Source organism: Argopecten irradians, chromosome 1 (genome assembly GCF_041381155.1).
Source record: "Argopecten irradians isolate NY chromosome 1, Ai_NY, whole genome shotgun sequence".
Classification (NCBI taxonomy): domain Eukaryota; kingdom Metazoa; phylum Mollusca; class Bivalvia; order Pectinida; family Pectinidae; genus Argopecten; species Argopecten irradians.
This window is the reverse complement of record NC_091134.1, coordinates 12,958,641-12,975,174: the sequence shown is the minus strand read 5'-3', so window position 1 is coordinate 12,975,174 and position 16,534 is coordinate 12,958,641. Positions and strand designations below refer to the sequence as shown.

The following is a 16,534-nucleotide window of genomic DNA, read 5'->3' as shown; positions in this document are numbered from 1 at the left end:
ACACCTGTATCAGATATTTGAATTGATACAGTGTGTTATATATATACTGAATACCAAATATACAATTATTCACTTCTGTTGAGGTGACTTTGGAAAATTGTTAACCACATCAGAAAAATATATGTTAACCGAAGGAAAGGACACTATTATCAGATAATTACATTCAATTTTATATCCATGCAGTCCCTGTGTTGCTGTACAAACCTGATTCAAATGTTAAATTTCTATATTTCTGTACAACTTAGATTTAAAACCTGGTGTTTTGTAGCTTGTCTCATTCACAATAATAGGTTTTTCAGACATTATTTGATGTAGCCTTGCTCTATTTTAACTTAGAATCCATAGAGCATATACAAGTGTCCTACTAGAAAATATGATACAATTTCTAATTTGATCTATTTAATTATTGCATTCAGCTATTTTTATATATCAACTATTATCTAAAAGGCATTTATATTTAATGTGAAAAAAATAATTTGCCATCAAGTCTTTAAAGAGTTCTGAGGTCCTTAAAGAATGCATATACAGGTGATAAATGGCTACCTGAGAAGTGCAAGTTTGTTTGAATAAGTGACCTTGCCATGGGCTTCAATGAAGGTCAAAGAGATCTAGAATAAGGTTCACACATAAGTGTACCAAGCCAATTGGATAAATTCCTTTTGAATCAGTTATTAAAACTGTATGAGATACATATTTTATGTGATTGATTTCAAATTACCTTGCCATAAACCCCATTGATACTATTCAGGTTATGGGGGATTTATTTAACTGCAGAGCTAAGACACTAATGATTTCGACAACATACAGGTGAGATGCATTGTTACCATGATGGGTTTAGGTATAATGTGAGAAATTAAAGAAGTTTAATAGCTGTATGTATGTCAGATTAAAGATATTTTTACCTGTAATTGGACCACACAGATAGATTTGTTAAAGGTTTGCACAGGTAAAAAATGTCTATAAAATTTATTGTGTTTTTCACAAAGAAGATAATTTATTTCAGAAATTGATATTCAATCGGAACATTAATGGCATTTTAATTTCTACTTATAACAAGTCTCTTTTCTTAACATTGTCATATTTTCTAAATGGAATCTTTCTTGTAAAAGAATGTAATTATTGTCCTTATTTCTGGTAATAAGTCCAGAATAAAGCATAGAGTATCCTGTGGAGTAGGGGTGTATGCTTAATTTTTGGCTCCTGTAGACTTTATTCAAATTGTGATTGCACTGAAAAACATTTTCAAATATCAGTGGGTAACATCGGGGTTTGCAATTGGAAGAGTTATACATTGTAAGTATTACTTCAAAATCATCTATGTGTTTTTAGATTATTTTACATTTGTTTTGGATTGATTAGTTTTAATTTTTTTTGTTAGTTTCATGTCTTAATATCAGCCAGAGTTATTTAAGGACATGTCAGATTTGTTGGTTGATGAAAGACGTACGGAGTACCCGGAGAAAAACCACTGACCTGCCGTCAGTACCTGGTACATATTGTAACTGCCCCACATGGGCCACAAACTCCCAACCCAGAAGTGGAGGGCTTGTGGTAATATATGTTGGAACATTTATCTTAACCACTTGGCCCAGGCTACCTCAGTCCTTCATTTTACATAACAGTTTGCTACATGTGCTCTGCTTAAACTCAACATAAGAGTTTAATTAATTGGTAGTTAAGACACCTGTTAAAAGTGTGAATTTCTTGACTATAATGTACCACAACATGTTTGAAATGGTGTTGAACCATCTGGCTCACTGATTTACAGGAAACAGATTCTGTTGTCTATATCCAGCTGATTACACTGGCTACTGTTAATTTCAACCACAAGAATTTATTTCCTTGTTGTGTACCTGGTACCAGATATCACTGCATGGTCAGTTTCACACTGTCTGCAGGTGTATTTGGATGTTATAATTCAAATCATCCAGAATTTTTGGCAGAATATGTAGCCATATTTACCACATATAGTTTGGTAATGATTTACAAGAGACATTTTAGTCCATCTGGTCAGAAGAAAAATACACCTTAATTTGAAGCCAGATTTGCCACCTGGAAAACTAGATAACTGGATGTTATTTATCAAATCTTACAATTTTTGGCAGATTTTGTAACCATATTTTCAACAGATTTACACGTTTAGACAATTTGTTCCTTTTCAACAAAACAAAAGCACCGTTAACATGTCATTTTTTGTTATCTAATCCAAGGGAATCACTAGGATTAATTAGATAACAATAAAATTAAAAAACAAATAAAAATTTGTTACGAAGTGATTTTTCTTTGTTCGTAAATAAATGAGGAGGGGAGATAATGTACATCCACCTTCAAAAAGTTCTCAAAATTTGTAAAAATAGGTGGGGGTCTTCTTTTTTGTATTTGCGAGAGATCACTAAAACAAGAGAATATACTTAAATATATATTTTCCTTTTATCCTTATTCAGCATTTCAATTGTAACATTACAAGTGTAAGTCAGTCAATCTGCATTGATCATTTTCTACAAAAGTAAGGCAGGTTACCTGCAGGAAAGTAACTTGATAATTGTATTTATATGGTCACGGGTAACTTAATAGACGTCTTTTTGTTCAAAATGACAGCAATTGAATGCAGACTTTATTTTCTGTTTTGAAAAAAGAATCTTGACCTTTATGATACAAAAGTTGATCAGTTCCTCTGCAAAGAGACCTCAGGGTCTATAGTCTGACATGAAAACTGTCATTCCTTGACAGAAATCACCCATATTGTCGCTTTCGAGTGTTACCCTGTCCCCCATCCTCAACTGTACCCGGTTTCGCCTCAGCGAACCACCTGTATGCTGTCGACTTTTCCTTTCTTTGTCTGTAACTTTACACTCTTCGCTTTGTAACCCATACCAAGCACAGGTGTTGTACTCTGACGATTTAACAAAAATCATTCGGTAATTTACCCGTGACAACATTGGCACGCTACGAGTGAAATGGTCATTAGCCCCGTGACAGGGAATTGTCTCGAAATGAAAAATATTTTGGTTATACCTGTATTGTGTATGCCTGTTACCATGACGAAAATACTTTTGTCTATATATAAAATCTTTATATAGATATATATATATATATATATCATTGGGTGAGGGTCTCTTATAACAACCCCTCCCTCCATTCTTTTTGTCTGGCCGGTCGTTCACCAATTCTCATTGAACATTTTGTGTGAAAAAAATTGGATATGAAATTTCATATGAGTGTTACATGTTTAAAATGTTTTAATGAAAAAAATTCTAGGTTTGGGAAAAAAGGAGCATATTTGTTCTGAAATTAATTCTTGGATAAGAAATTTCTAATTGAATGAATGAATTTAAATTAAATGGATTTAGATTACACAATATATATATTTAATCACCCGTGTCTATTGGTAATATTGTTGTATTGCCAATAAAAAACAGCTTTACTCATAACAAATTATACCACAGACATTTCTTCTAACATGGACAATAATTTAAATAAGATATAATCAAATTCTCAAAAGGTAAGCATCTTGTTTCGTTTTTTTTGCAAACATAATTTTTTTCCACAAAAAGTTGGGAGATGCCCTTATTAGGGGAGGTGCTCTCAATAGGAAAAATACATTATTTATTTACTCTTGGCCAATTAAGATTTATGTTTCATTAAGTGTCGAATTTTGAACATCATCATGTCTTTATCAATATCTTGTTTGTGATTGTTCAAATTTTCTGGAGATCAGAATGAAATTGGTCAAAACATCAAGTAAACATTCAAGACCTTTTTTATCTGTTTGAGAAGATTTATTAGCCAATCAAGAAGTTTACCTGGAAAATTAGCCATAGACCATGTGATAATTCTACCTGTGATATAGAATTTACGACCTTTAACAAATGAGACAGATTCTCTGACCATCAGTATAATTTAAAAGATTACAAAATGAGAAGATAAAATATACCGCTATCAATGCTCACACTGCTATAGGTAGGTCCATTAACAAAAGGGAATTGTTCAGGGGGGACGTCAAAGTGTTATTGTGTCCACGAAAGGTGTGGACAATCGCTATAATTGTACAAGAGTCCGCACTCGATCAGAATTTTTAGAGGCGTTAAACGAAACTCAAAAAACGACAATACCGTCAATGTCTATATCTATTCAGTCAGATGGACAGAGAAGGCCGTTCCGTATCATTTAAGTTAAATGGTGCAGAAACAGCTTTCAAGAGTATCTTAGAGATCTGAAATAAGGACAAACTGGGCAGAATAATTACAGTAAGAGGTCCAAAAGACAATTTTGATATAACTTAGAATTTTAAGTGAGTTCTTCAGATATTGAACTGTTTTACATGTTATATGAAAGGATATATATTAACTGATTTTCAACAAAACTTATCATGATGCTGTAAAAATACAACTGCTGGTCGAAGTCTACACAAGCAAGAATTAAATGCCCCTCCATTAACTTCAAATGCATCTAAAATTCCTATTTTCAACAGTATCTTTTGTTCGTGTTTAATGTTGGGGCCAGTAATATATTTCTGTCTGCAAAGTTTTTGTTATATGCATTCTACAAAAAAATCAGTTGTATTGGATTATTTTGCACCATAAACATATTTTCTCCTGACTCATCAAAACTTAGCTAAAAGGATAACTTTTAAATTGATTTTGTTCTCCTATGCACTCTGCCAAACAGTTGATTATAAAATTTTTTTACACATCTTCTATGAAATTTTTTTGGATTAAGTTCTGGAAGCTAACGATAGTTGTTTTTACATATGTATTTTTTTTAAATCTCTTTTTACTGTTTGGAATGGGGAATAAAGCTATAGTTTTACTGAAAATTTATTTTTAAATTTATTGCTGTAGGTTTTGTCTGAGTGTTAATTTATCTCAAGTGTGATTCAATTTTTGCATACAACCCAAATAGTTTTAAAATCATTCCTGTAATAGTTCAACCAGTAGCATCAAGCCTTATTATATTGCAAACATGCTTGCATATGTATATATACAAAACCTTTGCCAACTTGATCTTCACGTAAAAAAAAACTTAATAGCTAACACTTCAAATGATCTGTTTTTAATTAAATATTAATGGTAATTATCCTATCGACTACAATTAAGATGATGCTATGCCATTTTTTTCTGGAGTTAGACTCATGACCACCAGTCTCTAGAATATTAACAACATCAGTATAAAGTTTAGCTTGATAATTTTTCTAACTGCAACACATATATCTTATTTCAAACAAAGGGGAGATGATCTAGTATTATAATTCTGCTGAGGAAATCTGATCAATAACTTAATTAGAGCCTGGTGACCAGACTATATTCTGGATGATATTTGTTAAGTTTGGGTTTGTCTCCTTGAGATAGAGTGCATGGAATAATAAATCAAACTCTGTCTTTAAAGTGCAATCTCACTGAATCATACTACTTAAAATATAGTTCATAGTCGTTATGTAAAACTGGTAATGGTAATCCTGGTTACTAAAATATGAATGAAAAAAGGATGTATCAACCTTTACTGAACTGAACTGACCTACTCCTGTGTGTATATAGGGAGGGGGAGTTGGGGGGGGCTTAATGCCAGACATGCTTGTTTTATTGGCATCAGAATAGTTTTTCATTCATAAAAGATAAACTGCCAGTCATCTGTCTGTATCGGTCCAGCCAGAATCTATTATCGTATCAAATTTTTGTGTACTTTTTAGGACATCCATAGGATAGGGTTGTTTTCCACTTCATTAAAAATTTAGCAATATTTTCCTTTTTACCATTTGTTTATTGTTTCAGACATAGACATTTTGTCTTCAACTTTAAGTGATTGATGTGTTTTCTGTTTAAATTCTTAAAATCTGATTATGAATTACAAATCCTTTTATATTTATTGGACCACGGTTATGTACATCCATTCTTGATATAGTTTACAGTTCAAATTTGGTTATCCATATTTATTGACGGTATTTTAACATTGAAGTATTTCCAATACTCACATCAGCTAAAAATACATGCCACATCACCATTAGTCCTGTTAATGAATATTAAAGGTGCATGCCAAAAGCAGCCCTTACTTCCATAATTAAAAAATGTCTTGCTCTCATTTTATTTGAAATTGCTTGCTCAAATAGTGATACATATGAAGAAATATATGACGATAGTAAAATAAAATCAGGAAATATTATTATTGGTGTTTTACTATTCTGTTTTTGATAGCTTTGATACTTAATTGCATTTAAAGAGATGCATGTCATTTATGTTTGTTGTGGACCTTTTAGCTCAAATTTAAGTTATGAACTTTCTACAAGACCCTTTAGTATGTATATAACGTTTTCTCTTTTAAGCTCTCAGAATGTTTGCAGGAAAAGTTCTTGATGAGGTCGATAGCCTGGCTGACTGCATGCCACACTTTCAATCCAAAAATAGATGGCTAATATTCAGAGGTCCTGGGTTTGATTCCTTGTTTGGTAGTACATAAATTTCTGCTCATACTGCTAAATAGATAGTGTTGTGGCCCCCACTTCATTTAATGTAATCTGTGCCTTTAATAAAAAAATAAAAAAAAAAAAAAAAAAAAAAAAAAAAAAAAAAAAAAAAAAAAAAAAAAAAAAAAAAAAAAAAAAAAAAAAAAAAAAAAAAAAAAAAAAAAAAAAAAAAAAAAAAAAAAAAAAAAAAAAAAAAAAAAAAAAAAAAAAAAAAAAAAAAAAAAAAAAAAAAAAAAAAAAAAAAAAAAAAAAAAAAAAAAAAAAAAAAAAAAAAAAAAAAAAAAAAAAAAAAAAAAAAAAAAAAAAAAAAAAAAAAAAAAAAAAAAAAAAAAACCCCCTAAACAACCTCTAGGCACAGTACGTAAATGAAATTTTTATTTGTGTTGAGCTAATATGGCATATTACGACCAACAAATTTCAAGACCATGATTACAACAGGATTTTGCATGATGGACAAGAACCTTGGCCAAGGTCACCCTAATGGCGGAGTCACGAGCATGGAGGATACGATAGTGTAATTGTTTCACTGGCAGATGTTACGAACTGTCTACCACTAAAAGAAATACCCAAGAATATTTACTAGGCTGTTGAGAGAAATCAACGCTAGCGTTGAATGTTAATGCACCTGTGAGATAGGTAACATATTGGTCTTGGTGGACTCATTACTGCGGGTTGTGGCCGCGACACATACATATCTTATTTCAAACAAAGGGGAGATGATCTAGTATTATAATTTCTGCTGAGGAAATCTGATCAATTACTTTATTAGTGCCTGGTGACTAGACTATATTCTGGATGCTGTTTGTTAACGTTTGGGTTTGTCTCCTTGAGATAGAGTGCATGCACAGGAACAAATTACAAATCAAACGCTTTCTTTAAAGTGCAATCTCACTGAATCCTACTACTTAAAATATAGTTTATAGTCGTTATGTAGATCTAGTAATCCTGGTTACTAAAATATGAATGAAAAAAGGATGTATCAACCTTTACTGAACTGAACTGACCTACTCCTGTGTGTGTATGTAGGGAGGGGGAGTTGGGGGGGGGGGCTTAATGCCAGACATGCTTGTTTTATTGGCATCAGAATAGTTTTTCATTCATAAAAGATAAACTACCAGTCATCTGTCTGTATCGGTCCAGCCAGAATCTATTATCGTATCAATTTTTGTGTACTTTTTAGGACATCCATAGGATAGGGTTGTTTTCCACTTCATTAAAAATTTAGCAATATTTTCCTTTTTACCATTTGTTTATTGTTTCAGACATAGACATTTTGTCTTCAACTTTAAGTGATTGATGTGTTTTCTGTTTAAATTCTTAAAATTTGATTATGAATAAATATATTTATTTTATTGACATGTATGTACATCTTTCTTGATATAGATTACAGTTAAATTGGCACCATATCTATAGACGTATATTAACATGAAGTTTAAATCCCAAATAGAAATACCTGCCAAATCACATTATTCCTGATAAGAATATTAAAGGTGCATGCCAGCAGCCCTTACTTCCAAATAAAACTGCTTGCCATTTTATTTGAAATGCTTGCAAATATTGATATGAAGAAAACTATCAGAAAAAAATCAGGAAAATTATTAATTGTTTTACATTTGGTTTTGATAGATGAACTTAATTGCATTTAAAGAGATGCATTTCATTATGATTGATGTGGATTTTTAGCTCCAATTTAAGTTCAAATTATAATGACCTTTAGTGTTATATATTTTTCACTTTAAAGCTCAGAATTTTGAAGCAGTTCTTGATGAGGTGGATAGCCTGGCTGACTGCATGCCACACTTTCAATCCAAAGAATAGATGGCTAATGTTCAGAGGTCCTGGGTTTGATTCCTTGTTTGGTAGTACATATATTTCTGCTCATACTGCTAAATAGATAGTGTTGTTGCCCCGACTTCATTTAATGTAATCTGTGCCTTTAATACCTTTGGGGAAAAAAAATTGAAAAAAATCACATATCCTTTAATTAGCACTGAAACATCACCCATCTAGACCCCTAAACACCTTGGTACAGTATGTAAATGATATTTTATTTGTGATGAGCTAATATGGCATATTAGACAACAAATTTCAGCCATGATTACACAGAGTTGCATGACAGAACCTTGGCTGTCCCCCTAATGGGGTACGAGCATGGAGGTACGAAGTGTATTGTTTCACTGGCAGATGAACGAACTGTCTACCTCTAAAAGAAAACCCAGAATATTTATTAGCTGTGAGAGAAATCAAGCTAGGTGAAGTTAATGCACCTGTGAGATAGGTAACATATTGGTCTTGGGGGACTCTTACTTCGGGTGTGGCCGCGATCTATATCTCCAGGTTCATATTTCACCTGTCCAGGTCTCTGCTTACCTGTAATTAATGAGTCTTTTAAATATTACAGGTGATATTTGTTTAGTGTTGTGCATTAGAGAGTACTATAATCTAGGGTAATGTTTTTGCATGAGGCATTTTTTAAGGTGAAAGTCTTCATTAAGCAGTTGTTTAATATGCTTTATTACTTATGAATATTCATGTGTTGTTTAGATAATACATGAAGATTATGCAATGTTTAAAAATAGCAGTAAACGCAGCAGTTGTAACTTCTTCTGCACATTCTAAATCTTTCATTAATTTTCTAGATTTCTAATTATTATCTAACCCTTGTGTATTCTGACTTCCTGTTTATATTGCCCCACTACTGTCTATATTGACGTTCAATATTATCCCAACTATCATATATTCTGGTATTCTCTCTTATCTAACTCCTATATATGTATTCTGATATTCTGGATATATATATAAAAAAACCTGTGTATGCTGACATCCTGTATTATCTGACCCTTATATATCTACTCTGATATTTGGCATATTATCCAACCCCTATGTATAATGACATTCAATCTTATCTAACTCCAATGTATAATGACATGCTTTCTATATTGACCCCTGAGTTTTCTGACATCCTGTTTAATGTGACCTTGCATACTCCAACAATTTTGCAAATAATTTGACACCATATCTTATTGCTTACCAAAGATATAAACAAGTACATGTACATGTATTCAATATTTGTTTATATATTCATGTATTTTGTATTTTCAGGACAGTGTAACCAAGGTTTCTGTTTTAATGGTGGACGGTGTCGAGGGGGCTACAGTCAAATGTGTACATGTCCAAGTGGATTTCAGGGCCCTCGATGCCAATATGGTAAGTCTACATGATCATTTTTGCCAGAAATTTCACCTTCAACAAGGGGTGCATTTATGCAGCATGAGACTTTAAAAGATTACAAAACCACATCATGGCATCATAATGGTCATATTCATATTACACAAGTAACAAAATGAAAATACTACATTCAGCAAATTAATTTGATAATGGGAGGTCCTTCGTTTATGATAATTTGTTATCAGTTCAACCGCGACATCTTTTATTGGAGTAGCTAGATATTACCAAAATGAAATCATATTTCAGCAAAGCAAAAAGAAATTGAGCACATTTCCACTTGACGACCCTTTAATACAGAAAACACCCTTTATATGTAGAATTTATTAAGTTGAAATTGAGTCCCTCCCATACAGATTTTCTCGCTGCAGAGTGGTAAAAAAGGAATTTTAATTCACAAAACATATTTAGGAAGTGAAATTGAAAAACACCCAAGCTTGGCTTAGCTGAGTGTGTGTCTTATCACAAGAGACCCTTTCACTGTATAAGTCAGTGCTAAATAGCTATCAACATATCATTTAGCCACACATGTAGCTAGGGCGGTATATATCCCCCTACAAGTTAAAGGGCTGGTTTCCTTATGTCAGGAAGCATATATGACCTACATAGAGTTTCTCAGGTAATATTTATGTATAGTGACTATGTATGTATGTCACAACCAGGTAGGGCAGGGGATTTTTAAAAAAATCTTTTTAGGGAGAGTGCATGAGTGGGGAAGGGTTTAATTAAAGGGCAACTGTACTGCACTTGAAGAGGTGCAGATATTGATGGAGGAGGGACTGCTGGGATTTTATTTTAGGGGTTCAGGTACATGTTCAGAAGAGGAGAGCCAGGGAGAATAAATAGTATAATTATATAAGTGATTAGGGAGCAGGGGAAAGGCAATTTTATTGAATAAGGGAGGGGGCAGTGTAGTGAAGGGTCTCTGTGGAAAGGGCAGGATAACTCTATCGAGGGTTATAAAGGTGGTGTTGATGATATCTAGGGAAGATGAATGATGGAGAACCTTCTAAAGCTACATCATCAGCTGACTAATTGTAAGTAAATGTGAAGTGTCCATCAACTGAATGATGTAGACTTTGTGGTATTCCTACAGTTATATGAAAATATAGCCTTATTTTCGGTTCAGTTTTTCAGAAAGGGAGATAAGTGGTACTCATGTTTTGAAACTTTTGGGACCAGAGTTTGTTGTATTGCAGGGCTGCAAATTGTATGGGAGCAAATTTCTAAGCTAGAGAGGCTTTCGGGTTTAGAAGGGATGTATTTAAAGGGCTATTGTTTGAGGGACACTAGGTATATGTTTTAGAGGCTGTGGTCTGGGAGGTTTAATTCATCCCTTCTAGCTACTATTGTAGCGGAAGAGATATCACCTTCTGACTCACTTTTCCGAAAGTGATATCTGTTTTGGTCTGGGAGGGATGTATTTAAAGGGCTATGGTTTAAGGGACACTCTATGTGTTAGGGGGTGTGACTGATGATGGGGTCATGATTTGGGACAACTCTGGTGGACACTGTATGTTCATAGATGAATTTTAGGGAGCTACAAGTGGTCAACACACAGTGTATCAATTGTATATATCTTGTGTTTCCTCATCCAAACTGCATGATAATGCTTAGCTCTAAGTTCTTGGTACCTACAATAGAAGGATTTCACCAGTACTGGGAGGGCCAGCTAGAATCAGTCGAACTCCATGCAGGTGATAATGGATAAATTTGTGCTATCTGATTAAGGCTAATTGAGGTGTTTTATCTCTTATACACCATCTCCTATTCCATATAAATCGTAACTTCTTAGAGGAAGAGTTATTTCTGAGTGCAAAAACAACGTTATTAGATTTACCTCGCTAAATATTGGGTTCTTGATGTGTTTGATGGATAAGCCCGCGAGTACAACTTTGTAAACTTGTCCAATTTCTTCATGATTTGAAATTGGTTCCGATGTGAAAAAACAGTGAATTTTGTACAACAATTTGAATTCAATGCCCCCATGTTTATAAATAAGCATTACACTAGAACTCCTGACAATTTAAGGCCCTGTTCCAATAAGGTTTTCAGCTTATAAAAGGTGATTTTTTTTCTTGTTTTTTTTTTCTTCAATTTACAATTTATGTTATGACTATTATTTCAAGAAAAGTATGAAAAAGCTTGATGTTCATATTTATTTGATATCATCACAATATCATCAGCTGAATCTGACATTAAATTCGTACATTATGTTTTATGAACAAAAATCTACAAACCATGTTTGAAAAGATAGCTTAAAGATGCTCCACCGCTGACAAATGGTATTTTTTCACTATCAAAAACAGGAGCAGACGATTTAGTATTTTTCTTCAGTTACAGAAGTTACTAACTTTACACCATTACCACCATTGAAAAGTTTGAGCTTTTAATTTTACTTCAAGTTAAAAATATGAAAAATAATTTATTGCATCCCGAAAAAATTCTGTGCCACTATATCTTAATGGAATGAAGGAATGATTGCGCATGCACCAAAGGCAAAATAAATTATTTTATGTTATTTTTATGTTAATTAGGCATTGTTCAAATGATGAATGTCATTTATGCTCTGTTGGCGGTGGAGCATCTAAGATTTCTATTCAAAGTAAATGTCATTAATAAGCATATACTTTAACCCAGATATTATATACAAAAGAAAGTTTGATGATCAGGTGATTGCATGGTGAGCAAGACATTTGAAACCTTGTAAATTCGACACTTTACACACCTTACATGTGCATATTACAGCATCCTTATAATCATTCAACCCTGAAGTTTCATAATGGACTGGCCTTGTCTTTGATTTAGAAGAGTCTAAATGTGTCTTCAGGGTTGGGTTAAATGACCATACCAATCTCTTACCTACATCATTATAGTTACTGGTTTTACTTGGTCAAAGTAACACATTTCTGTCAGCAGATTTTTTATGGATTCGTTGAACAAAAAAGTTTGGCACAGAATTTGGCTATAATAGTGCACCATAAACAGATTTTACCCTGACTCATCAAATACATGTATAAAGTCTAAATAGGGGATGATTTGATTTGTCTTACCAAAAACCCAGCCAAAAACTCCAATTTAAAATTCAATTTTAACACTTTTTATAAAAGTCATTTTTATAAATCTTAACTGAACATGTTGACACATGTAAAAGGACTGTCTAGTGATGTGAGATTCACTTAATTAATGTACTGATATCATCATTATAATTATCTTAAAAAAATATAAACAACATGATAAACAATTACATTTTTAAAATTTATAGAGTAAGTTTTCATATGACCCACTTTCATAAAAATCTTGATTGTAGAATTTCTTTTTTTCTATTTAGACAGATTTCTGCAAGAAAACAATTGATGATTTAGCAAAACATGCATGATGTTTTTATTCAGTATAATCCTTAAGAATAAGACATTTAAAGAAGATGTATCCTTGAGATATGCATCTTTTTCTTTAATTTATAATGAATGATTACATAATGCTTTAAATGTTTTATATTGAGAACTTTTCAGTTAAACCACAAATTAAAAATGTTTGTTGTGAATTTAAAAACCAGTAAAAGATAGATGATGAGGATGATTAAACGCTTTTGAGACATAGAATCGCATGTCTCCGTAAATTTACATAATATATTCAGCTAGACGGGGAAACCGTTACTCTTTACGGGCACATAAAGCTAGTGTAGTGTGATGGATTATCGGGGGTACAGGAACGGCGGAATTCCAATAACCAAATCGTATATAACCACTCCATTTAGAAAATGATGATGAATATAATATTTGTGACATTATCATGATCCTATTATGCTGTCTTTTAAGAATTATTTCCCGGGAAGTGAATAAGTCTGACATATCTTATATGGTCTGTCATTCGAGGAAACTCTACGACAGAGAAACCCATTAATTTCACCATTAATTCTTCTGTACACGGAGTGTATGATTTGTTTTGTTATTCAAACAAGATCTATAATCAATATTGTGAAAAATGCAAAATAATTCTGTAATCTTGGTATTTTTGTCATATAGCATTTATGCAGTACTTTAATTGTATAATGACTGTAAAACTAAAATACACTGACGACTGTAAGCTTTGAATCAATCTTAATGGATATCTCTCCTTTCAGTACAAAGACATATTAACTATAATTGAAACATGAATGAATTGCAAGTGATATCGAATAAATGATATCCTTAAAGTGATATCGTGTACAGGAGTACATGCATATATAAATTGGTTTAACACCATAAAGAAATTAAAAAATCATTAAATCTTTAAAAAGTAATTTCTATAAAAAACAAATTGAGCTTTAAAAGTTCAAGAATATTTTCCTCCGAAGAATTATATGTGACTAACAATACTTGGTTTGAATTGATTAAAACGCCTTGATTTAACAATCAGGATTATTAAAGTAAAAGGCATGCCAGGTTTAGTGTACAGAGAAAAACTACAGACCTACGGTCAGTATCTGACTATTAGGTATAAAGCTGCTCCACACAGGATTTGAACTCGCGATGCAGAGGTGGAGGGCTGAATGTGGTACATTATGTAAAATGTTGGGACATCTTAACCACTTATAATTAGCACTCATGTCCATTGACTTTGCACATTATTTCTATAAATGTGTATTAATTTTACTATACAATAGACATTTATATTTGAATTACTCTTCGACACACTATAGTAATTAAAGTAATGATAATATTTCCTATTATGCCTTTCTTCAATAATGATGAACGCTGACTATCTTATAGTTACTATTATAATGCTCATATATATTCATTACGAATATAATTAATGATTTTTTGAGTGCACTGACCGATTAAAATACATTTGACCAATAATTGTACCTGACCTATCGTTCTCCAGGTTGTAATAAGAGACATAGTATAGATATAGGTATAACTTACCTATTTAACTTCTAAGTATCATGTTTAACCAAAATGTCTCACTTTCTCGCCTAAACAAGGGAGATAATTTATGTATTTTCTTTGATTGTCGTCGGAATGAAACTAATACATTCAATACAAAGACTCTAATATATGTGGAAATCTTGGGTCGATGACATTACAAATTGTGTGATATTAGACTTGTATAGAACTGATCCATTTTCTGCGTTATTTGATATCTAAAACACATTTGTTTTGGTGGGTTTTGAGTAGACGTTTTACTTTACTGTCCTCAGTCGTCACACATTAGAAGTAATGTCGCCGAAGTCTATCCTGTCTAAGATATCTAAACCTTTCCTGTAATTCTATCATGCATATTTTACGTTAAGTAGATCATTCACATTATCAGATTACCATATTTAAAAAAAAAATAAAGTCAGAACAAAAAGAACATGTAATCTCCTGATTCTAAAAGGTTCTTTTTTGTGTGGATAAAAGTTATTGGTTTTATAAGATCAATCCATTAAAATCAATGGAAGTTTGCAAATTTTAGGCAAAAGGCAAATCAAAATTCTGAATCATAAAAAAGACAATCAAAATGTAATTAAATTCATGCAGCTTGAAAGTCTTTACAAAATTTATTATCAAAATCAAATAAGAAGATATTCGTTTTATTTTTTCCACAAAAAAACCCTTAAATTAGATTAAATTCAGTATTGGTTTGGCACAAAATTATCAAAAAGGGAAATAATTGAGTATAACAGAATTTCAATTATATAAGTATAGGAAATACCTGAGGACTTTTTCATGATAAGAATCCATACAAGGGGAGATAATTTTGTTTCATGCATAATTAAGCTAATTAAAAGGTTTTTTTCCATTTTTTTCAATTTAAGGAATAATATTAAATATTCTCATTCGTTGAAGGGGGAGATAATCTAGTATTAGATTGCTCCACCTGGTCTCACTGTTTAAGTTTTAAAACTTTTAATAAAGGGGCTTTTATGACACTCACATATGTAAATGATCAAATTTTACATTAGTATGAAAAAGCCAAAAAAAAAAAAACCAAATGGGTTTTCAAATGTTTCTAAAGAACAGTCCAAAAGATTTTTAGTAGAGCAAGGTCGAGTTATCGACACCTCTGAGATAAAAAAAAATGTAAAATTTGAGTTTTAATTTATAATATATATTATTGTGTTTTTACACCCCTGACATATTTATTTTTTGCAGTGCCCTGTGGTGTAAAGTATTTAAGTCATGGTGATTCTATCTAATACATATATTTAATGTTTACAATTATCTTTCATCACGAGCCCTGGTAATCATGCTTAATGTCAAGGTCATCGAGTGCACTGATTTCAGAATATAACATCTTGTTTCAATTTAACACACTGAATATTCTCCATTGAGAAATGGGAAATTTTTGAAGGTCGTTGAGTACAGTTGCAAACAATATTTGTCCTTTGATTGTATGATAATTAACCATAATAAATGGTCGCACATCGATACAGCTGGGTAATTTTGAGGTTTTGGTTCTGAAGTATGCGGATATCGATATAATTAGTGAGCTAATTGTTCAAGGATCGTCACCAGATAAAACGCTGTCATCGAGTTAACACAAATTGTTTTAATTCTTTCACACCTAAATTCTGATGCTATCTTTTGCCGACATTTGACACTTTGATATCTGTATTATCAAAAGAATATGTATTTCTAAGTTAGAGGGTAAGAAAGGGGACCAGTATGGCGCCGGTAATACTTTTGCATTACATATATACCACTGTATAAATATTATTTTTAATTTCATTCTAGCGGATTTACTTAATTGAATCTATTTATTTAATGGCTGAGTAGTGCATAAGAATATGTCCATAATTTTGCCATCAGCTTGTCCAATACCTCTGAGTTATATACGACTCTGATATGGACTATAAGTATGTTGGTGGTTTTTCTCCAGGTCCTC

General features: G+C 32.1%; 1 protein-coding gene across 7 annotated transcripts in view; it reads left to right on the top strand.

The window, feature by feature from the left end:
- Positions 1-16,534, top strand: part of LOC138318080 (multiple epidermal growth factor-like domains protein 6) — a 163,694-nt gene that overhangs the window by 86,630 nt on the left and 60,530 nt on the right. For all 7 annotated transcript variants that reach the window (XR_011207837.1, XM_069260205.1, XM_069260214.1 and 4 more), the window contains exon 4: positions 9,560-9,664. Coding sequence is in view for 6 of the 7 variants with exons in the window: in XM_069260205.1 (XP_069116306.1) it covers positions 9,560-9,664 (105 nt within the window). In the remaining variant the exon portion in view is untranslated. The remainder of the gene's footprint in view (positions 1-9,559; positions 9,665-16,534) is intronic.